The sequence below is a fragment of the Rattus norvegicus genome, chromosome 3 (assembly GCF_036323735.1).
Source record: "Rattus norvegicus strain BN/NHsdMcwi chromosome 3, GRCr8, whole genome shotgun sequence".
NCBI classification, from domain to species: Eukaryota; Metazoa; Chordata; class Mammalia; order Rodentia; family Muridae; genus Rattus; species Rattus norvegicus.
This window is the reverse complement of record NC_086021.1, coordinates 75,547,734-75,572,630: the sequence shown is the minus strand read 5'-3', so window position 1 is coordinate 75,572,630 and position 24,897 is coordinate 75,547,734. Positions and strand designations below refer to the sequence as shown.

At 45.4% G+C, this 24,897-nt stretch overlaps 1 protein-coding gene and 1 long non-coding RNA gene across 2 annotated transcripts in view; one reads left to right on the top strand and one right to left on the bottom strand.

Annotated features, from left to right (window-relative positions):
- Myo3b (myosin IIIB) overlaps positions 1-24,897 on the bottom strand; it is a 408,256-nt gene that overhangs the window by 63,642 nt on the left and 319,717 nt on the right. The window contains exon 32 of the mRNA NM_001393777.1: positions 24,552-24,648. Coding sequence (NP_001380706.1) covers positions 24,552-24,648 — 97 coding nt within the window. The remainder of the gene's footprint in view (positions 1-24,551; positions 24,649-24,897) is intronic.
- LOC134486379 (uncharacterized) overlaps positions 22,644-24,897 on the top strand; it is a 3,159-nt gene continuing 905 nt past the window's right edge. Inside the window, exon 1 of the long non-coding RNA XR_010065217.1 lies at positions 22,644-23,624. This is a non-coding gene — a long non-coding RNA (uncharacterized LOC134486379). The remainder of the gene's footprint in view (positions 23,625-24,897) is intronic.

Sequence of the window (24,897 nt, the reverse complement as noted above, 5' to 3'; positions counted from 1 at the left end):
ATGCCACATGGTGTTCTCGCTTACAAGCGTGGTTGGCATTTGGCGTTTGCTAGCTATTCATTTTACATTGGGAAGTAAAGAGCACACAGATTTACAATGGAGTTGATAGTCTTCTTTTACCAACCAGAGCTTATGTTCATAAGGGAAGATGTAGAGTGTTTTGGGTTTTTTTGGAGAATTAATTTTTAACTCGCTGCCTAGGCAGCCGCCCTACCATCTTCTGGCACAAGCATCCTCCATCATACTAGCTATCAGATCATGCAGCTTAGAGCCGAATTCACTTAAATTTTTTTCTGGTACAATATTGTATACATACACACCATATTGAGAAGCAGTCCAGTTTCTAGAATAATAGATTGTGCTAGAAAGAGTAGCTCTGCCTGGAGACTTCCTGTGTAACTCTTAAAATGAGCCTTACTCTGGTCAGAAAACTGTGGCCGCCCACTACAGGCAAGCATGGGAGACGGGAGCTTACATAATTAAATTAGTGACCTGGTGGGAGGCTCAGGAGTACGTAGGGGAAAAAGCAGACACCTGTAGCTTTGTTTCTCTCGTTAAGTGAAATCTATTTACTGTCATTTGTTGAAATTATCTGGAGGGTCCGGTGGGGCCTGTACCATGCTATCCAAGAGCCGTGCCATTCGCCAAGGACTGCACACTTCGCCCTGGGAAGGAGGCTTGAGCTGGGTGTGGTTGGTCATGGCCATCCTGAGCCTCCTCCTCTACCCTCCACGATCCCACTGCTGTTTCCATGGCCTACCGAAAGACCAGCTGATGCTGTTCTGCCAGCACTGATTTATCATAATCTTAGAGCTGTCCCTGAAGCTCACTGCCTAAAGCGTCATTGAAAGGAATGGCTTCTCTGCAATCTGTTTAGGGAGAACACGAGTCAGAAGCAAGGGTATCTCATTCCAGATCCCTCCCTCCACTAGCAGCCATTGTGCATCCCTCCCCTAGTCCTGTGCACTCAACTTTTATCTTCCCAGCAGGAACTATCCCATCCATCTCTCCACCCTCCGCATGGTTTCCAGGGACAATTTTCTACACGAGCATGCCATTCCTTTGCTTAACATTCTTCTGTGGTTCTCCACAGCATTCAGAGCAAAGATGATGTCCGGCTGCTCAGCACACAAAGTCCTTCTGACCTGACGCCTCCTCGCCTCTCCAGCTCATCTCCCACTGATCCATAGCGTTCATCCTGTGTTCCCTACCACAGACGCCACCCTGCTAGTCTGTAAGAATCATCACAAGTCAATGATCTGGAAACTTCTCCTGACATTCAGTCTAGTCAAATGTTTATTTGTATATTTAGAACTTACTTCATACTGACTAGAAGGAGATGACAATTATCCCACCTGAGAGAAGATCGATACAGAATAATGTTATGTTACCTTCAGTGGCATGCATGAAAGTGCATGCAGTAAGTAAGTAAATAAGCATTCAATGTATATTCAAGGAATTAAAAAAAAATCTTCTACCTGGTCTCTCTTGTAAAGTTTGAAAATGACTTGTCTAGATGAAAGAGAAATTCAGTCTATATAAACGTCCTGGCCTGGGATCCTACAGTTTCCTACTTTCTGAAGGTTCCACCATGTTTTTTTCTAACAGTGCCACTCTAGAGACCCAGTCTTTAACGCACAGACACTGGGACCATTTATCCAAACTGTGACATCCACCTTCGTTCCTAGCACACAGATGGGACGGCAATGGTAGCAAGAGGCTCAAGACTGAGGCTGGAGGAACTTAGGCATCCTGCCTTTCACTTGTAAACGGAGCTTGCTAGGGGAATGTTAATATGCAGGAAAACCATTTCTTTTGCTCTCTGTGCAATTGCAAACTGCCCGGGGAATCTGTAAAACACGAAGAAAAATTATAACCTAAGAATCCCAAACTAAGATCAGAATACTACCCAGATGTCTGTTCTTCATAATCAAATAATCAGAACCGTCCTTTGCTAAACACGACCGGCCCTGCTGGCCTTGCAGTAATGAGTAGGAAGCTCCGCCCAAACTCAGGGCGGGGTATCTTACACCCAGAGCCGAGGGATGGCTTACCATCGGAGAGCGCAAGGCATGCTGGACCAGAAAAGCCTGGGTTGAATCTTGGCTCTGATTTTGTCAGGGAAGCCAAAGAGTTGGGACTTGGGAGAGGAGATGGATTCTCAAACCACCAGCTGAAAAATCTCATACACTAACCTTCCCACAAGCAAACCCCAGAGTCTTGCTACTGCTTAGTTAAATCTGATACAAAAGAACGACCTGGGCGCTAAAGTAACCACAAAGCAAAAGGCTGAGCTGATGACAGTAAATCGCCCAGCCAGGCTTGCCTGACCCAAAGCTAATGAGAGTAGGAGGCAAACCCATGGCTACCAAACTACTATCTCAGACACACCTCCTGAGCGTGGGACCCAAGAGGTTCCCCAGCTCTTCCTTGCTCAGCCTAAGGACATGGAGTACAGTTTTAAGGCAGTTCACCAGGGCAGAGCCAAATTTCATACACAGCTCATCGGAGGTTTCTAAAGACAAAGACTCAAGACATGAGTATCTATTTTGTCATTAAGTAATCCCTTAAGCTTTTGTATCTGGTTTGTGCTCGGCTCTGCGAAGGTGCTCCAGAGGAGGCATCTGTAACCGTAGACCGAAGGGTCCTAGGATCAGGTCTGGGCAACAGTAGCTGCTTCCTTTGGCTGTGAAAGGGGGAGTGCGCTGTTATTTTGTTCACAAAGATCCAATATAAAACATGACTATTTTTGTTTTGTAACATAAGACTCTCTAAAGGAAGAGTTTAACTAAAAAGGAAGATGAGGGTTGAAGAGATGGGTAAAGCAATGCAAGTGTAAGGACCTGCACAGGAATCCCTGGGACCCCAGGGGATGTTGTATCCCAGCTCTCCTGCGGGGAGACGGGATGCTCACAGACTAGCTAGCACAGAGCATGTAGAGAACAACAGAGACCTGTCTCGAGCATGGTCGAGAGTCGGGACTGATACTTGAAGTTGTCCTTTGACTTTCACACATGGCACTGAGGTGTGTGCATTTTACAATTGTTTGTTTTGTTAAAAAAAGAAAAAAGAACAAAAGAAAGAAACCACATCTACCACCTCAACCACAGCCCTAACATGCTTCATGCTGTATCTGGGTCTCCTCTCCTTCACCAGCCATTTTCCTTCCCCTGTAAAAGCAACAGTGAGAAGGGTTTTCTCCCCAAACTGGAAAACTCTCTACAGTCAAGAATTTTGGTGCAAGATCTAAATCTGTTTTCCAAACATTTGAAATGATAGTTCTGGAAGTCTAGTTCGTTCACGCTGGGTCTTCACAGAATACTATATTTGTTTCCTGGCTTCCTTCGTCTTCTTCCAGATTCCTTATGGAGTTTAGGTAGACATTACAGTCCCGTGTTCAAATGATCCAGGTGGCCTGGATCTTGGCACCTGGCGAAGAGTAAGGTCCTGCAGACAGAACTGCTGCAGTGTCCGACGCTAGGACGCTGGGATTGAGAGGCCAGGAGGGCATCACAAGTCCACGACTCCTGCTTTCCACAGGATCACCACTCAGAGTGAAGCTTGAGAGACTCCAATTTGGCTCTACGGTCTCTGTCCCTCTCTCTCCCTCCCCACCTTCCCCTCTCTCCATCCCATTCTCTCCGGGAAAGACAACAACTCTTAGATGCCCCATCAAAGGGCAGACCCATGTACTCTTGAGAGAATCCCTCAAAGGCTGCATTAACCCACCAGGCATCGGATTACACTGTCATAACCCGAATGGCTACAGTCATGAGAAGATGGCTTTACCTGATTAACACTGTGAACTGCCTTTACCCCACCATCCTGCAGAAAGGCAATAGGATATTACGTTTAGCTAGTGCTCCCTGGGGAAGCATTTGGACCCCAAATAAAGGAAGTGTGGCCACAAAAGTGATTATGGGCATGATTTTATAAATTTCTGATATTTTCAGATGCTATTTCAATTCTTCCTCTAACAAGGTTAGAAAGGGGAAATGGTAGGCTGAGAGCTTAAAAACAGCTTTAAAAACAAAATACCAACTTATTATCCAGACATGTGTCACTGTCCATCATCCCAAAACTTACGATGCTCAAGTGACCCTGTGAATTCCCTCCCCTGACCACAAGTCATCTCAGCACTTGGGAGACTGAGGCAGGAGGATTGAAAGTTCCAGGACATCCTGGGATATATAATAAGACCTTGCTTTAAAACAAGGAGGAGGAGGAGTTAAGAGGAAGAGGAGCAGATAAAGGAAGAGGTGGAGGATGAGGAAGAGGAGGAGGAAGAGGAGGAGGAAGAGGAAAAAGAGGAAGAAGAGAAGGAAGAGGAGGAGGATGAGAAAGAGGAGGAAGAAGGTGAAGAAGAGGATGAAGATGATGAGGAAGAAGAGGAAGATGAAGAAAAGGAGGAAGAGGAAGAGGAAGAAGAGGATGAAGAGAAGGAAGAAGGGGAGAAGGGAGAAAAGGAGGAAGAGGAAGATGATGAGGATGAAGATGATGATGAGGAAGATGATGAGGAGGAAGATGATGAGGAGGATGATGAGGAGGAGGAGGAAGAAGAGGAAGAGGAAGAAGAGGAGGAGGAGGAGGAAGAAGAAAAGAAGGAGAAGAAAGAGGAAGAGGAGAGGCCTGTACAACTAGGATGCATACGCCTCTGATTTCAATTTTTGTAGACCTTATCCCCGGACATCTTTGCAAAATACTATCTAATCTTTCACCAAAAACCTAGTTCCCCAACAGTCCTGCAGTTGTAGTCAGTTTCCTCAACCAATGGTCCCTACAAATTTCAAAGCCTCTTTTATGTCTCAGCCTTGGTATTTCAAGGGAAGCCCCCATATGAAGTCTCCCTGATAAGCAGAGATGTCATAAATACTCCCGTCTCTGCAAAAATGTGCTTCAGCAAGCTGCAGAGAGAAACGCTGGACACTTCAAACAGCTGTGGGGTTTGCCTCTTATTTGAGCAACAAAAGATCCAAACAAAGTCATGAAACAGCAAACCAGTGCCATCTGAGTGGAAATTGTATTTTAAACACAAACAAATCAAGCAGTCAATATGCCCCAACTCTTGGACATTTCTGAGTTCTTTCTCAATGGAGTCTGTGCCCAGAGGGAAGTCCCTGGCTTCCCTCACTGTCTTGTTTTCACCCCTGGCCCATTACCAGCAAACAACATACCAGGCACTCCTTGTGCCTCCGTGTGTACACTCGTGATTTTACACACTGCTTCTTAAAGAATGTAGGGGTTTTGAGAACAATTTCCATACAAATGAGCTTAATGGTCAATTTCAGCTGCCAACCTGCGCTCATTAAAAAAGACCCGGGGGCTGAGTGGTGTGTCCATGAAGGCACTTCCATAAAGAATGGACTAACAGGGGACATCCACCCTGACTATGGATTCAGCACTGTCTCAGAGCCTGGGGATCTAGTTAAAATAAAGAAGGATCCAGGAGGGGCACACTCCTTTAATCCCAGCACTGGGGAGGCAGAAGCAGGCAGATCTCTGTGAGTTCGAAGCCAGCCTGGTCTACAGAGAGAGTTCCAAGACAGCCAGGACCACACAGAGAAACCTTGACTCAAAAAACAAACAAACAAACCAAAACAAAAACCACAACAAGATAGAAACAATAGGAGGGGAGGGAAGGAAGTCAAGGAGGGCCTTTATTTTTTGTTCTCCCTCTGCTTCCCAGAAGCCACACGACCTCCTCCATCACTTTCCTTGCCATGATGGGATGGAATCTTTTTACCCTTAAGTTTTTCTCTCCAGACTTTTTTTGTCACAGTGATGAAAAAACTAACAGGCACGGTAAGGTTTTATGGTCTTTGCCATTGTCACAGCCTGACAAGAAAATGGGGATATGACTTGATACAAAGAGAGGTTAAACAGGCAGCTCCAGTGCCCCACCCTGCTTGGTTGTTCTGCACACACAGAGCTTCTGCATCTCTCAGCACAACCATGACTCAACCAGTCCATCACTGTTGCCCGGGTACATCCCACTGAGGCTCTATTGCAGAGCTTCTCGAGTGCTTCTAATACTGTTGCTTGCACGTAACATCAACACACGGGCTATAAAATGTTACTCAAAAGCTACGTGTGTGTGTGTGTGTGTGTGTGTGTGTGTGTGTGTGTGTGTGTGTGTCTCACACATATGACTCTATCATCTAATTCTAAGTGTTATCAGACTTTTCAGAATTTGGGTCTGTGCAAAGACTATGTAAAATGGAATTTTACAAACACCCGTGGCTACTCCCATTGTAGGAAGCAGAGAGTGTGGTTTTTCTTCATGGGACGTGCACTTGTCCTTGCTGCCAGAGGTGTCTGTTTCAGGAAGAGCTGCTTATCAACCATTTTCCTTCAGGCGTGAAGACACAGACTGTCTTAGTTAGGATTTTATTGCCCCCACCATGACCAAGGCAACTCTTATAAAAGTAAACATGTAAACGGGGCTGGCTTACAGTTTCAGAGGTTCAGTCCATTATCATCATGGCAGTGTGCAGGCAGACACAGTGTTGGAGGGGCTGAGAGTTCTATGTCATGATCTGAAGGCAGCCAGGAGAAGACTGTCTTCTACAAGCACCCAGGAGGAGGGTCTCTTCCACATAGGGTGGAGCCTGAGCATAGCGAAGCCCACCCCCACAGTGACGCACTTCCTCCAACAGGTCCATATCTCCTCCAGTAAGGCCACACCTCCTAATAGTGCCACTCCCTAGGGCCAAGCATTCAAACACATGAGTCTATAGGGGGCACACCTATTCAGACCACTACCTGGACCATTTTCCTTTCACCCCCATGTAGGCACGAGAACATGTAAATCCCCAATACCCACATCATAATCTGGAATAGCGGTATGGTGTGTGCTTATAATGCTAGCATTCAGGCAGTGGAAAGAGGCTACTATCCCCAGTAAGGGATGCCCAGGCGTCAGTGAGAGACCCTGTCTCAAAAAACAAGGTGAATGATTGAGGAACAACACCAGAGCTCCACTCACAAAGGTACACAAGCATGCATACATACCCCTGAATGAAAACCCATACATACAAAATTACTGTGTGATGTTTTTAAATGTGAATAGGAACACCATGCCTTCTATAACCCTCTGTTTTGGATCTCACAGAGACTTGTTGAGCATTACTTAAAATCCATGGTCCTGGGAGGAAATTCACATGATCACTTGAGAATCACAAACTCACAAAGATTTTTCTTGACATTCATTTCATCAAGCCCCATGCTGGTGAATGGCAGTTTTCATCCCCCATTCTGTTATGGCGGTGTCAAGGTTATGACTGTGTCTTCACTCATGCATCATTTATAACTGTGCCACTTCCCCTTCACCCTCTATATGAAAATATATACATCATATACATATACACATACACGTATACATACATATACACATACACATATACATACACACATACACATATACATACATATACACTACATATATACATATATACACATACACATACACATATACATACACACATACACATATACATACATATACACTACATATATACATATTATACACATACACATATACATACATATACACTACATATATACATATATACACATACACATATACATACACACATATACACATGTATATACACACACTTACACATATACATACACACATATACACATACACATATACATACACACATATACACATACACCTATACATACACACATATACACATACACATATACATACACACATATACACACACACTCACACACACACACACACACACGTAAAACCTTTCTCACAACTTCACTGGGTATCTCGTTTTAAAAACACAGCAATGTTAAGGGCTGGACTGACTGCATCCCCATTAAAGTTGTAAATCCCCTGACTCAGGCCTGGAGTACTGCCTTTCATCACTAAGGGTCACCATATCAACATGGACTCAATCCTATGAAGTCATGCACTCGCACACTCAACTAACCATGCTGCCTTCTGGGAGCTACCAGGAAGAGCTCTTTGGGTTTTGCATCAGACACACCTGCCCTTCTTCAAATTGTCGGGCCCTTCCACTTCGGCGCGTATTTTTTCTTTTTTAGCAGTGTGATCTCCGAGCTCTATAGACTGCAGTGCCTTTCTGTTTAGTGTGAATGCTTGTGGCAGGTTAATTGATGCCACTGAAGGAACTGGAGCCACGTACAGCTCTCTCTGCCTGACCAACAACACTTAGTCGCCAAATGTATTTAGTCACTTCTCTTGTGACTATGACAAAACCCCTGATCCGACCAACTGAAGAGAGAAGAGATTGGCTCACAGGTCAGGGGAGTTTCAGCTTCAGCACACCCCGATGGGGAAGGCATGGTGGCAGGAACTTATGTCCCCATATGCCAGGAAGCAGCCCAGGCAAGCCTTGAAGACCTGACCCCAGCGTGCCAGCAGTTCAGGATCAAGTGTTCAAACAAGCCTGTGGTGGGCATTTCAGAACCAAAGTGTAGCATCAGGCCAACAGATCTGGAGGAACCCAAAGAGCTCTCCTACCTGAACTGTAAAATTCCATCTTCCCCTCTGTAACATCGAGAGTTAAGTCCCTCAATCTCCTGGTGCAGATGTTTTCCTGTGTGAACTGATTTGAATACAATCAGTCAGGGATTTCTAGGAAGAGCATAGTAGAACGGCTGTGCTCTCTAACGTAGTGTGTTTTCATCGTTAAAGTCAAAGTGTACTTGACGTGTTTTAACCTGCTGTAGGAAGATGGATGCTGCAAGTGTTCTTTGCTGATTACTGAAGCCTGAAACCTGATGCCTTCGAAACACAGGCCTGGGGATTTCTGAGGTGGTGCTATGGGAAAAGAGTTTGAGCAGAGGAGGAGAAAGAGGAAGGAAAACTACCCTCTCCTTTCTCAGAGGCTGAGACCATCCCTCTGGATGATGCAAATCTAACATGATTATGCTTATCAATCAGATAACCCACTTAATTTCTCTTTCATCCTGAGTATTGCAGACAGCAAAATAAAACTTGGAGCAACCTCACCCGGGTACCTCGACCCCTACAGACTTTTCCAAGGGCTACTATTAATCTCTCTCTCCCCACTTTTACACGGAAACCTCACTCATTTTCCTAACAAATGTGACCGTAACAGACAATCAGATAGAAATGCCATCCCATAGTGTCTCCTGCTGTTCAAGCAGATGGTTGTGTCCTGTCTCACAAGTTCCACTCCCAGGGAGACAACTGTTGACCGGGAATATTTATAACATGTGACTGAGTGTGAGATCTGAGACGCTGTTTGAAACGAAACTAATTTCTACCCTACAGACTGCCTGTTAATTAGTCAGCCTTGTGTCACTATAACAGAGTACCTGAGGCAATGAACTTATAATGAAAATAGGCTTCTGTGTCTCCTAGTTTGAAAGTTCCAGTTCAAGATTGGACAGCCTCATTGGTTTGGGCTTCTGGTGAAGGCACCAGATGGCAATGGCCAGGAGCACACAGCAGAGAAAACTATTTACTCCATGAGCTAGGAGGGAGGGGGGGAGGGAAGGAGGGATAAAGAGAGGAAGAAGATAGAGAAAACATCCCATGGTCCTAGAGCCCTCCCCTGGAGGCACACCCACAGTGACTTAAAAGACATTAATGGTTCCTCCAAAGGGCTTACTACCTCCTAATAACACATCCCCAGGGACTAGGCTTCTATCACATGGGCCCTTGGGGGAAACTCATCCAGACTCAACACCATCCACCCGAATCAAGTCCTCAATCAGTGAATACTGGGTACCATGTCAAGCACTTCCCCACTTCTGCCGATCTAACGTCATTCTCCGGTTGACCCAGAATCAACCTCGTTGAGGTCTTTCTATACCGCAACAAAACCAGTCACAAAACCCTTCTGCTTAGTGTAATGCAGTTAGGTATGGTGGATAAGTTCACAGGACTGCATTGGTGAGTCAGGTGACACTCTCTCTCTCTCTCTCTCTCTCTCTCTCTCTCACACACACACACACACACACACACACACACACACACACACACACACACACATCTCTCATCCTGACCTATTTAATAGATTAAAATTTTCATTTCTCATTTTGAGGCAAACAGTTTTTCATGTAGACACCGGCCATTTATTTCTTTTTTAATGAGTCACCTCTCAGCATTCTTTCTGAAGCAGGGGAAGGTTTGGATTCTTTTTTTTTTTCCTCTGGAATTTGCGCAATGGAAGATCACAATGGAAATCTTGTCGTTGAATGGGACAGATGCCTGGCCACTTACCTGGATCTGTAGGGTGGGGAAGATCTTTTGAAGAGGGGAAATTACTCAAACCAAATGAGCAGCAGAACATCCGACCACTAGGAATATAAAACAGCTCTCCCGGTTCTCGGAAGTGCTTGGTAAGTGTAAGTGTCCATGGTTGAGTACCGGGGCTGGAGAGGTACTCAGCCGGCCATAAAGGGCACTCACTGGCTGCCTTTCCAGGGGACCTGAGTTCCATTCCCAACACTAACAAGGGGGCTTGCAAACATCTGTAACTCCAGTTCCGGGAGATCCAGTACCTTTGTACTTGGGTAGCAAAGCACTTTACTGACTGAGCCATCTCTCTAGCTTCTTGATCTGTTTCTTAATATGTGTGTATATCACACACACACACACACACACACACACACACACACTATACATACACTGACTCATGTGTTTATATTTGTTTTGCAGTTTTTAGAGTTAAATCGTTTTCTGTTCATCTCCATGGGCACCACAGGGTCCTGTCTCTAAGTTTCCCAGTTTCCCTAGTGAATTGAGTAGGGTTGCACCGAGTGGCAGAAAACCTCTCAGGTGCTGAGTGGTTTAAAGTGTGATTTTGAGGTTCCAAAAACTGACATATCTATGACATGACTCCCACAAGGTAAGGCTCAAGGGATGTCTTGGAAGAGGAGGCAGAAAGATTCTAAGAGCCAGAGGACCAGGACATCTACTAGGAGACTGTGTCTCCTAGAAATGACAGAGAAGCTTCACCATGATACCTCAACAACATGACTGCCTGAACAAGACCTGACCATGCACATCACCAACAGAGATGCCAACATGGAAGGGAGATCTCTCTCTCTCTCTCTCTCTCTCTCTCTCTCTCTCTCTCTCTCTCTCCTACCTGCCGATCCAGATGTAGACGTCTCAGCTACCTCTCCAGCACCGTGTCTGCCCCCTGCCAACATGTTTCTTGCCAAGACAATGATGGACTAGACCTCTGAACTGTAAGCCAGCCCCCACTTAAAAGTTTCTCTTTATGAGTTGTCATGGTCATGGTGTCTCTTCACAGCAAGAGAACCCTAACTAAGACAGGATATAAAACAGCCTGCAAAGAACTTGTGGAATCACCCCAGACGATCATTCCTCAGAGTGCTGCAGAGAAGACAATCTCTCTGGGATCACTGTTGAACCGTCTAGAATAAGCTGAACCTCTATGTAGCATGCATTTGTACTTCCTCTAGCCGGCGTTTATTTACGTGGGTACCCCTAGGCCCACATGGATGAGTTTACTCGGCGTGCTATAGTAAAGAGGATACTTCCCTTAATCCTCTTCTGCAAGGAAGCAGGGACATGATGCACACTTTCCAGTGCCTTCTCACTGATAAGAAGAAACTGCCCGGTGAGGTGGGGACTTCCCTCACAGCCAGAATGAAAGGATACAAGTCTGAGGTGAAGTATGAGCAGCCTACAGGAAATGAGGCGTGTCCTGGCCCCGAGGTTGAAGATCGCACGGCACCATATGCCTGTGATGGTCTGAGCTGAGCTGCTCAGGGCGTGCACAGGTGTAACAGCGGGACCCCAATGAGCCCTCTGTAAACGGATCCTTGGGTTGTCTGCCTTTGACAGGTCGCCCAAACATTCAGGTCCCGGAGAATGAGTCAGTCGGTGTGGTGACTTTCCTTTGGAGGGTGAGTTCATTAAGAGTAGAAACAAACCTAGGACTCTTCTGCTCTTATCTGATTTCTGCCCAAATGTAGAGTTGGGTATTTAAAGTGGGAGCATGGCCATTAGGAGAACCCAAACATTGAGTCCTTTAAAATGAAGAGCTCTGAGCTTTTCTTCAGTTTGGCTCTCAGACCTGTTTGAATTTGTTCTTTAAACAGATCACTTAGACACCCGGCACAGACTTCACGAAGAGGGATGTCATTAGTTCTTGGCTTAAAAAGACGAGGCTTTGGGGGAAACCCAGTCTTCCTGTGACACTAGGTCAGTGGCTGTGGGCGGCCTGTGCCCACTGCTGAGCACCTCAGACCTTTCCAGATGGTGGTGAAAGAAATCGTCCCGTGTCAATGGGACTGTGGCTCCTCTGCTCTCTGTTTAGGTGGATTAATGACACACAACTGTCTTCTGCTACACAAGCTGCCTGATCCAGAAAATTCCAACTGGCAGCCTCCTGGGCTCTTTCAATACAGCAAAGGTTCAAAGCCACAACCCCAAGATCCACCAGAGCTGAAGGAACCATAGGTAGTTTCAGCATGAATGGAAGACTTAACCATTTGAGTGGTGTGAAGGAGACACAGAACATTCAAAAGTAGCTCCCAATGAGGCAAGAAATGGCCACTGGGAGTGACTAACTCAGACCAGGTTTGTGCAGGGCTCTGTCCTCATAGCAAGCTCAGATCTGAACTCTTGATTCTGAAGGACAAGCCCAGAGTTAGAATCCACTTAACCCACCAGGGCTTCAAGCATGCACAGAGATTCTCTCTCTCATAGGAAAAGGCTTTACATGTCAGTGATAAGCTGTAAACAGAATATGGTTTGAGGGGTTTGGGGTTGGGGAGCACAAAGCTCACCGCCATTGAGGATGGTTGGGAGAAAACTTACAGGTTTTTTTTTAAACTATTATTTGTTACGAGTTCTTCCCTAATCATTGATCTAACTGCATCCTCACAGCTCAATCAGAAATGTATCTATTTTTGTTTAAACAAGAGGTTGTGCTAGTTTAAACCCAACAGCAGTCCAAATTCAACACCTGGACCTTGCAACTGTGTCCCTTCCCCCACACCACTCTATGTCCTTTAATTTGTGCCTTTGAGCCAAGTTAGACCAGAAACCTCGAAACACTGAGTTCTGACGAGTGAAGTAATAATACAAGAGCTTGGTTTTAATAGACTTCATAGTGGACCATATTGCTGGACGACACTTTGAGGCTTCTGGAACCTTTAAGAAGATGGTGGGCCAGAAGCTGGCACAGGAATATCACCTCTTCACGTCTTCTAAGGGTCCACCTCTTGGCTGAGCTACTTGGGTGGCTTCCCATAAGTATGGCAGAGAACTCAGTGTGGGAACTGAAACGTTGTTTTGAGTTACAAGCATAAGCTCAAGTTAGGGTTCTCATCGCTGTGATAAAACAAGTGTTTACCTGAGACCTCCAGGTAACAGTCCATCACTGAGGGAACCCAGGCCAAGAACCCAAAGGCAGGAACTGGAGCTGAAGCCATGGGAGAGCGCTATTCACAGGCTTGTCCCTCCTGACTTGTTCAGCCTGGATTTTTATACCATCCAGAAACAACTGTCCAGGGTGGCACCACCCACAATGGGCTGGGCCCGCCCACATCCACCATCAAGTCAAGAAAACCTCCTACAGACTTGCCTGCAGGCCAATCCTACAAAACATTTTCTCAGTTAAGATTCTTTCTTCCAAAATGGCCCTAGCTTGTGTCGAGTTGGCATAAAAGTAGCCAGCACACCTCTGTCAGACAAACGTTTGTTGAATGCTTATGCATGTGAAGTAATGTGCTATGCACTCTGCACAGAACAGAGGCATTATGCCTCATTTAGACTTAAGGAGTATCAGTCACAGGGGGAGTAATTTCCACATGGATACAGATCTGTGAGAGTGGCACTGCTCTACGTTTGACTCCCAAGTCTGTCACACTACACTGTCAAGCATGTGGAGCCACCATGCATGGACGTCTCTTCTTTATATGCAAACTGGGAACAGCTCAGATGCCCATCAACAGGGAAATGGACTCATAAGTCTAGTCTTAAAATGAAGTACTATACAGCAGTGAAAACAACTCATCTTTAAAAAAATGTGAAAGGAACAATAGCAGAAGAAAAAGCTACCCACCAAAGAGTACACGTGTGTGGTCCTGGCTACACAAAGCTTAAAAACAGGCACAATTAAACCATGATGTTTGGGCAGCTACTCCAGGGAGACAATCTGGAGCCTCGTTACTGAAAGTGCTTTTGAGGGCTAAGGGGTGGCTGGGCCCCGGGTGCTGATTCCTGTGGTACAAGTGAAGGCATCTACATGATAACCACCCACTATACTGTCCACTTACACGTTAAGCAGTTTGTATCCCATAATTTAAAATAAAAACAGACATCAGCCTCATTCCTGTCACAAGGGCTTTTCTTAGTGCAGAAAGGGAGCAGGCAGTGGCTGGAGACTGCACTGTTTGCCAGTTCAATTCTTCAATACTACTGTCCCTCATAGGTCTCAGTTTTATGGTACAGTTAACTGGTTGGGTCTTCCTGGTGGTTCTCTCTTCCTAAGTACTTCCTCTAGTGGATATACCCCACCCCCACAAATGTCCAGATTCCTTAAAGAGTGGAAATGGTTAAAGAACTCGATGTTATAATGGTTACTTCAGTCTGACACAAACCAAGAGTCACCTTGGGGGAGGAAGCCTCAGCTAAAGAATCGCCCAGGTCAGATTTGCCTGTGGCCATGTCTGTGAGGTATTTATTTTTTAAACTTTATTTATTAATATTTCATGCGGGTTCATGTGCCAGAGTGCAAGTGTAGAGGTCAGAGGACAATTCTATAGAGTCCTTTCTCTCCCCGACACCTTTGTGTGGGTTCTGGGTTTTGAACTAAGTATCAGGCTTGCTCGGCAAGTGCCTTTTCCTGCTGCTATCTCACTGGCACCTGTGAAGCAGTTCCTTAAACTGCTAACTGAAGTGGGAGGGTCACCCCACTGTGGGCGGTGTCATCCCTAGAAAGGTGGGCCTGGGATGTATAAAAAAGCATGCTGAGCAAGCCGGGAGGTAATAAATCAGCCTGCCTCTACCTTAGGACTGAAACCCATCTTACAGTAAAGACAAACTAGATTCATTTTTGTTTATGGTTAAATCTTTTTCTCAAGGACTGGGCTATGCCCCATCTGTAGCCTAACTACAAACGTAAGGCTTGTTCCAGGAAAACAGCAACCCCATCTTTGTTTCAAAGTTATTTTGACCACCTTGCCACCCTGTCTTTGTTTCAGGGGACTGTTACGACCAACTTGCTATGCTTGTGTTCTGCTTCTGACCCTGTCTATTTGGCTGCTAAATGCCCCACTTGGAAACCCCCTACTACCGAGCTGTAAAACTTTTCATCTTCCCCAAGTCCAACGCCAATCTCTTGAACCTCACCTTAGGGGTACACACATTTAAACGGTTTGTTTTAATTAATGGCTTGCTTTAATTAATTTGGCCATGATAATTTGGGTGATTGTCTTCCTCTTCGGATCTACGGTGACACAAGTCAGTGAGCAGTGTTCCTCCACGATCTCTACTACAGTTCCTATGTTGGCTTCCCTCCATGATGGGCTATGACCTGGAAGCCAAATAAACCCTTCCCTTCTCCAGTTGTTTTCACTCATGGTATTTATCACAGCCCATGAGACCAAACGAGAGCACCAAGGGAGCTGGGAGGAAAGTCTTTCTATGTCTGACAAACAGTCCTGTCATTAAGTGTCCCCCAGCCCCTCATTTAATGTGGGATTACGTTTAGCTTGTCCAGCCACTGTACCCGAGTCTGGCTACATCTTTTGATATTATACCCATCATGGTTTCATCTTTCATCTGTGCCAAGCCAAGGCGGGAATATCTTGCAGTTAGGAACATTCTTCTCTCTGATTATAGTCATGAAAAGTACTATTACACTGGAAAAGACAATGCAAAGAGACTCAGAAGACAAGCAGCAGATTTGGAGAAAATATGTGGAAATTATGTATTTGATGAAGGTCTAGTAGACAAATAAGTAAGGAACTTTGAAAGTTCAAAATGAACACAAGCAACACAAACTTGAAGTTGACAAAGCTGAGCAGATACCACCCTAAGAAGGTGTAAGGACGGTAATTAAGCCTAGGAAAATATGTTCTGCCCCTCAGGTCATCAGGGCATGGCACATTAAAATGACAGTGGCGGTGGCACTGTACAATTAATAGATGGCTCAAATCCATGGTATTGACAACATCATAGACAGACCATACAGAATTCTACATTGATTGTGGAAGCAAAACATGGCATAGTCACTTTGGAAAGCAACAATTTCTTAAATAGCAAAGATGCTTGTGTCATATAATCCAGTACTAACCAAAGTGAGTCAAACATCTACTTCCACACCCAAGCTTGCCTAAATGTCCCTAGTAACTTTATTAATAATTATCTAGACCTGAAATAATGGAGATTTTTTCAGTTGGTACACAGGTAAACAGACTGTGGTACATCTATACAATGGAATAGTATGCAGCCATCAAAACAAGCAAGCTATAGTGTGGGGCGGCTAGCTGTGAAAGGTACCCTGATTCCTAGTGGAGACAGGTCAAATCCCGTGAAACCCTAATAGGGACAGCAGGTGCATTCCCAGCTTTCCAGATCAAGGCCTCACTAGCTGCAGTCCCCCCACAAACTCCTGTAGAGAGGTTTGAGACAGACCAGTCACGTAGAGCAGTGCCCCAAGCCCCTCCTCCACAGGTGAAGATGTGACCACAGGTCATGTAGGCTCAAGAAAGATCAGACTTAGAAACAGGACCACGCCCCCAAATATGTAGATGAGGTCTTCCCAAGCTTTCAGGCCAAACCAAATGGAAGTTCCTGCTGTCAGACACTGACCCCCAAAAACTGTATTTAAGTGTCGTGTTCAGAATTAAAGGTGTGCAGGAATTATTCCATTGTCTGAGAACTTCTGTCATAAGATCTGTAACACCACTGCTTGGAGAAGAGATTTGCTCTCCTGAAATCATCATCAGAAGCTCCCCTGTACCCCGTAGTCTCCTGCTGGCTCAGCCCGGCCTGGGCAACCAAAGAGGCAGCGGCGGAAAGGAGCAGAATCAGCAGCAGGGGTGGCAAAAGCTGTTCCCCGTCCCTGCCCGAGTCCTCTCCCCGTCGCCTGAACCCACACACCTAGTCGGGCGAGAGAACCATGGGATAGCTCCAGGCGCCAGAGCCCTACACTATAGAGCCATGATAAAAACATAACACAGCTTCAGAGATGCACTGCTAAGTGAAAGAAGCCAATGAGAAAAGGATGTGCACTGTGTTCCAATGTATGAAAGTTCGGAAGACTTAGAACAATGGAGACTATAAAATACATTTTTAAAAAATCAGTGGTTTCTAGAGGCTTGAGTAGCAGGAGGGAGCAAAGAGTAGATGGAGGCACAGGTGAGATTTGTAGCCCAGTGAGACTGCTCTAGACCATACACTGGATAGCGGCCATATCTGTTTGTCAAACCTCATGGAATGCACAATACACAGAATGAACCCTGACATGAAATGCAGAGACTAGTTAATAATGTGCCAATATTGGCTTTCAAATGAATCTCACTGAGGCAAAAACATTTTTATGGTGCTAGGGACTGAACCAGGGGCTGTACAGTGTAAGCAAGTGACATCCCAGGGAACTACAGGGAATTCCTTGGAACATGTCGACTATAGAGGGATAGAGTGGGGAGGACTATATTGAAATCATTCACTCTTTTGCTCAGTGTTCTGGAAACAAACCAACAGAGACTCAAAGTCTATAAAAATATAACACCTGGGTGAGGTAGTGCATGCCTTTAGTCCTAGCGCCAGGGAGGCAGAGGTAGGCAGATCTCTTAGTATGGTTGGTGCTAATTTGTTCTGCACAGGGAGTTTCATGCCAGATGTGATGGTTTGAGTGAGAGTGGCACCCCTAGGCTTGCATGTTTGAATGTTTGCTCCCAGAGTTGGTGGAACTGTTTGGGAAGGATCAGGAGGTGTGGTCTTGTTGGAGGAGGTGTATCATTGGGGGTGGGCTTTGAGAGCCCACACCATTCCTGGTTAGCTCTTTCTCTGTCTACGTCTGTAGATCAGATGTAAGCTCTCAGTTACTACTCTAGTATCATGCCTGTCTGCCTCCTACTATGCTCCCTGTCATGATGATGATCATAGACTCTAACTTTCTAAACCCATAAGCCCCAAATTAAATGTTTTTTATAGAAGTAGCCTTGGCTGTGGTATTTTTTATCATGGCAATAGAAAGTAACTAAGATACCAGTCAAGGATGCATACCAAGTCTTTGTCTCAAACACACACACACACACACCACCACCACCTCCACCACCACCACCAACAGCAACAGCAACAACAGGAAAAAGTACTATATCCTATTTCAGAAAACGAGCTGAAGTACAATGAAGACTCATAACTCCAATTCTACCACAAAACAATTGTGTTTGATTTTAAAGTTAAATTTACATTGAATTTAAGAAGGTGGCAGTCTACGTGCATCACTTAAGACATCATACAAGCTAAAATCAAAATCTGTCCAGGCTCACTTCACAGTCCTGCCACAGGCATCACTCCTGGACGCTCAGGGCCTTGACTTGGCTCCTGTACAGCACTGTCTTGTCTTCCTTGGCAGCTGTGCTCCTGATGTCCTGGGTCAATGCCAGGACTTGGCAGCGGCAGAAAGCACATCACGACCTAAGTCTCACGGGCAGCACTGCCAAGGCAGGAACAATCTAGGCAGAAATAATGTCACAGACTTCGTAATGAGCTTTCCTACAGGGCAGGGACAAGACCAGATTGTGGAAGACTGTGGAGAGCATGGCAGTGTGAATAAGAATGACCCCTATAGGCTCATAGATTTGAATGATCAATCACCAGGGAGTGGAACTGTTTGAAAGGATTATAAGGATTAGGAGATACGCCTTGTTGGAGTAGGCATGGCCTTAATGGAGGAGGAAGTGTGTCCCTTGGGGGTGAGCTTTGGGGTTTTTAAAACTCTTGCAAAGTTCAGTCTCTGTTTCTGTCTCTCTCTCTCTGTCTCTCTCTGTCTGTGTCTCTGACTGTCTCTCTGTTTCCCTGTCTTTTTCTCTCTTTGTCTCTGTGTCTCTGCTTTTCTGTCTTTCTCTCTTTATCTCCCTGTCTTTGTCTCTGTCTCTCCCAGTCTTTGTCTCTGTCTCTCTGTCTCTGTCTCTCTAGGCCGGCAGGTCGGGATGCAGCTCTCAGTATTGCCCTAGTACCATGCTCCCTACTGTGCTCCCCATTATGATGATAATGGACTCTGAAAATGTAAGCAATCCCGCCCCCCTTCTTTTTTTAAATAAGAGTTGCCTTTCTCATGGTGTCTCTTCGAAGCAATGGAGCAGGGCTTCATGGCTCTGCAATGGTGGCCTGGCACGTGCTCTCATCACTTCCAGTTACCTACTGTCAGTGGGCCACTCTCCTCCAGCTTCCACAACAGGCAGATTTCACTATGAACTCTGGGTAAGGAGGGAGGGCTGGCCACTATTGTGGACTCTGTCTCTTCATCCTTCGAACTTCTTATTAACTGTAGACCCATAAGAAATCCTTAACTTTTGGCAGCGACACTACAGAAGCAACTGGCATTTGGAGCACTCTGTTCTAGTTGCAAAAGGAGTGCACACAAGAGAGCTGAGTCTTTGAGTGATCAAGAATGTGACTGTCACTCACTGACACTCAGGCTTTAGGCCGACTGGCATTCCTGGTGCCTGGCGAGATTAATGAAGGGCTTCAGAGTGATCAAACTGAGAGGAAGAAATGTAGGCAAAGTTGAAATCAGTTTGACATAAGCAAAATATCCAAAGCCACGATAGCTTTTCTAGTTACTTTTAGTGGATAATTGCTTTTCTAACATTTCTTTGTATTATATGTCGCAAAACTATCAAACTGCAAATCAGGAAGCAATCAAACAAACAAACAACACAGGGCTTTCAGAACAATTTGAAAATTGGTGGTCCAGGACAGGTTCTGGCAATGTAGAAAGTGTTAATAGTAATTTTACAAATAAACCTGATTAAACAAGGAAAAGAACAAATGCCCGAGGAATACATCTTTATGTAGCAAGAACCAGTTTGAGTTTGCACATGTCCCTATCAATCCTGTCAAATATTTGATAAAGTGGTGGGCGCCCGTCTCTGTCCAAGTACACTGTGTGTATTGGAGCTCATGTGGGCCAGTTGGAAACAGTCTTGGACTCTTTAGCTAAGGGCTGCGTCCAATTCCCAACTTTAAACAGTGTTTTGGTGGCTGCTTTAGAGCTCCAGACTGAGGATGCAGGGTTTACTCCTGGTCCTGACCCACTGGTGCTTTTCTGGAACTGTGGTCATGCTCCCTGAGTCAGAAGAAAAACTGTCGGGCGCTGGTGTTGCCTTAAGAATGGTAAAGGTTACAGCATTTCCTTTCTGTCTTCCGAAAAATCAGGTGGAAATAATGGGCCATCAAAGGCAGAGGATTACCTAGGCACAGTGGTTATAATCCCACCACTGAGGAGGCAGAGGCACGTGGATATCTGTGAGCTGGACCCACTTGCAATATCAAAATGAAAGACAGAAACAAGCAACAACAGTAAGAGAGCACTTGCATTCACAGCCACTCGTTTTATGAGCTATGAGCGTGTCTGTATTACTCCCCCCTCGTTGTGAGCAATGCCTGCCACAAACATCTCGAGGAAGGAAGGCTCTATTTCCAGTTTGAGCATGTAGTTCTCTCTGGGGGGACGGCCTGGTGGCTGGAGTGTGACTTCCTGCTCACACTGTATTCAGTCCGGAAGCAGAGCTGATGCTTAGCTTGCATTGCTTTTCCTATTGAGCCCCCAGCCCATACACTGGTGATGCCCATTCTCAGGGGGACTTTGCCTCTTCAGTTAAACCTTTCTGGAAATACCCTCATACCCACTCCATGAGGTGTGTCTCCTGGTGATTTCAAATCTAGTCAAGTCAGCATGGCTTTATATATAAACTTTGGGAGACTTCGAGTTTGTCCCAATGTGTTTTAGCATCTGTGTCTTTTCTATGGCTTGCTTACCCCAGTAGTTTCCTTTCCCTCCTGTGTCCATTGAATTTCATCATGGCTTTGCATGCACCAGAAACCTGTCCAGGAGCTTGAGGATGCGGCTGAGTGGTAAAGCCTAGGCCAGCGTGAAGTTCAGGTTTTATCCTCAGTGACCATGAATTGTGATCCCAGAGAGTTTAAAACCTGCCACAAGCATGGAAACAGCTGGAACACATGGCGGGATGAGAGAACTATGTGCTGAATCAAAGGGCACAGAACAGGGATCCTCAGGGACCATGAAGAACACAGAGGATTCTGACATAGGGTCGGGGAGACAACACGAACAATGCTGTGAAAGAAAGAATAGGCTAGACATGTCCACAGAGTAGAGAGTGGCTCAGGGTTTCTGACCCACAAAAGGAGAAAGAGGGACTGGTGAACATCAGGGCTAGAGCAGGAGACTGGCACAAGAACATGAAGCCTTCAGTGACATGTCAAGAGTTGACACAGGGGGCTGAGGAGACCATGAAGAGTGGAGAAAGGGAATGGTATGACCAGTTGTGCTTTGGAAATGCATCTTAGGCTTCTGTGCATAAGAGGAGGAGGAGAAAGGAGCCAGGGAAACCACTCAGGGTAGATGCCACATTAATGAATACAAGCAATAAAAGTGATGGCGATTGACCCAAGATACAGCTGTGAAGGAAGGGACAGCTGTGAGAAAGTACCTAAGATCCATTTCTAAAAGTCAAATTTGCAACTTCCTAGGAAGTTTGTTTGACTTTGGGGAGTATGTTTCTGAAGAGTAAGAAAGATAATTTCAATACGATAAGTCTCTTTTACACCATTGGTTAGAAACACAGTATGTGTTTATTCCTGAACTACCCCACCATGACTACAGTGTCTTACAGTAAGAACTAGATTTCTCCACCAGCCACTCATACTTGAGCACTTCTGTAGAAATGGCAAGGTCACCACAGCCCCTGAGCACCCCTCTCTGTGAGCCAGGCTGTGAGCAGTGCCCTTCCCTGGCTCGCTGGTCTCCACACAGCCTTCCTGCAGGTAGCTGCTGTCCATCTCAGTTACACACACACACACACACACACACACACACACACACACACACACACACAAGGACTGCTGTAGAGCTGGTGTGTGTGAGATGCTTAATTTCCCTTGCCAAAGACATTGGATGAAAAGACACAGATGGCATTTAGTAAGTGCAGGTCGGGGCATGTCTTTAGTCTTTAAGGGAGTTTCCAGGGAGATTTAACTAGAGAGGAAAGAGCCACCCCAAAAACGTGTGACATCTCTGTGTGGGATGGGGTCCAAGAGTGAGTAAAACGGCAGTAAAATAAAATAAAATGACATAAAATGGGAGAAAAAAGAGGTACCCCCTGAGCACCAGCATTCGTAGCTCTCTGCTTCACGACTGTGGATTCACTGTGACCTTGCACCTTATACTCCTGTCTCCACACCTCCCCACCACTGGGGACTGTTTCACCTTAAACTGTGAGGCAAAAGTAAACACAGTGTCTCTTATGACGTTCTCTGTCATGAGTGTTTTGTTTTCTCTTGTTGAGAAAGGGTTTCACCATGTAGCCATCGCTGGTCTGGAACTTTCTAGGTAGACCAGGTTGACCTTGAACTCACAGAGATCTGCCTGCCTCTGTCTTCCAGGTGCTGGGATTAAAAGCATGCACCACCACCGCTTGGCTTTTTAACAAAATGTGTAACTCCATTTCCTCAAAATAACAAGAAAAGTTACCAATATATTATATAATCTGGTTAACATTTGCACAGATGTGAATGAAGAGGGATCTGGCTTTAACCCTGTGTTTCTAGCTACTCAACAACACTCACTTTATTTTAGGGGGGAAATTCACGGATCCTGTTTATTTTTAATGTGTGGAGGGTATGTGTGCACGTGGATGTATTTGTGAGACCCAGAGGACACTTCCCTGTGCCATTCTCAAGTATGCTGTCCACCTCCTGTGAAGCAAGACTTTTCATCGACCTGGAGCTCACCAATTTAGTCTTGACAGTAGGTAGCGAACGTAGGGATTCTCATGTCTCTGTCTCCCTCTGAGCCTGGTGTTTTTTTTTTTTTGTTGTTGTTTTTGTTGTTGTTGTTGTTGTTGTTGTTGTTGTTGTTGTTCTTTTTTTTCGGAGCTGGGGACCGAACCCAGGGCCTTGCGCTTCCTAGGCAAGCGCTCTACCACTGAGCTAAATCCCCAACCCCGAGCCTGGTGTTTTTAATGTGGGCTCTGGAGACCAAACCGGTCCTATGCTTGTGATCAAGCAGTTAACTGTAGGCTTTGCTACAGCTTAGGGATTGCAGGTGTTGTGAAGTAGAACATGGCCACATTCCTGAACACTGTCTGTCTGTCTGTGAGGAAACCCTGAGTCTGAATGTTTCTTCTCATGAGCTGCGGTATCCACGTGGAAAGTTCTACTCTCGTGTCCACTTCCTGTCTGGTTGCTAAGAGTGAAAGTTCCACTGTGGGCTGGAAGACAGCACACATTCTAATGAACTTCCACTTCGAATTACACTGCATTTTCACTGACTGGAAGAAGGGTAAAGAAGAACGTTAAAGCGACCTGAGAAATAACTCCACCTTTCATCGAAGCAGATCAGGCTGACACAGGATCTAACAACACATTTGAAGTAGAGAGCTTTCTTTTTCTTTCTTTCTTTTTTTAAATTTTATTTTATTATTTTCATCTTAAGTGAATGGGTGTTTTGCAGCGCATACGTATATGTGCACCATGTGTGTGCTTAGTGCTCATGAAGGTCAGAAAATGTCATCAGACTCCTTGGAACTGGAGTTATAGATGACAGTGAGCAGGGGTCAAACTCAAGTGCTCTGGAAGAACAATCCATGTTCTTACCTGCAGAGGCATCACTCCAGTCCCAAGATTATGCGCCCTTGAACTAGGGCTATATCTGTTCATAAATATTCTCTACAAACTTCTATACTTTATATTCCAAAAGCAATGATTCTAGCCTGAAACTGACTTCTACCATATTGTACAGCAAGGAACAAGAATTCACTGGCACCAAGACAAGTGGTGAGACATCTTTTGCTAGGTAGATGGCCTTGCTACCCAGAGTACTCATTGCTAAGCCAGAGATTTTGACCTAGGAGGATTGACTCTGCTATAATCTAGATACCTCTTTATCTTTTATTTTAACAAAAAATGTTTTGGAACACTTTCATAATTTGAGGATTTTATAAGGGAATGTGGCCTAAGACATTCATTTAAGCACATGAGCAGGAGGTAACACTTATGTATGCATTTGGTTGTTTGAGGCAGAGTCCTGATGCTGCCCATGCTGGCCCCAGACTTGCTGGGTATCCAAGGCTGGTTGTGAATCCTGATCTTCCTGCCTCTACCTCCTAAGTGCTGCTATTGGGCCACTGTACCCATCTTAAAACTGCTACTTTCAAATATATGCCTTTAAGGCCTCCTGTTGACTTCACATAGTCTCACTAATTGGATCCTGACTTTAGATAGGCCCCCGCAACAACTCACTAGGACAGACACCGGCATACAAATGTTGCACTGTGCACATTCTGAATGTCTTCCTTACCTGGTTTGAGAGAGACTTCGCAGGGGCTCAGTCTGTGGTGAGCTGTGGCAGTGTGACACACCCGAGATGGTGACCCATCGGTTCCAGCAACTGAGAGCTACCAAAAGATCCAGTGAGAGAAAGGCCATGTTTCTCCTCTGGTGAAGTAGCCTTAGGGACATGCTTTCATTAAACTAAGGGACCTTTTCCCCTGACTGCACTGGTGATGCCTGTGTGCTTCCTAGGTCTTGTACAGAACTGAGCCACAGTCCTCTCCTGGGGCAATTAGGAGCCAGCCCAGCTGCAGTGCACTCTGCCCACACAATTGCACCCAATCCCTTCTTCATTCACTTACAATGCAGGACAG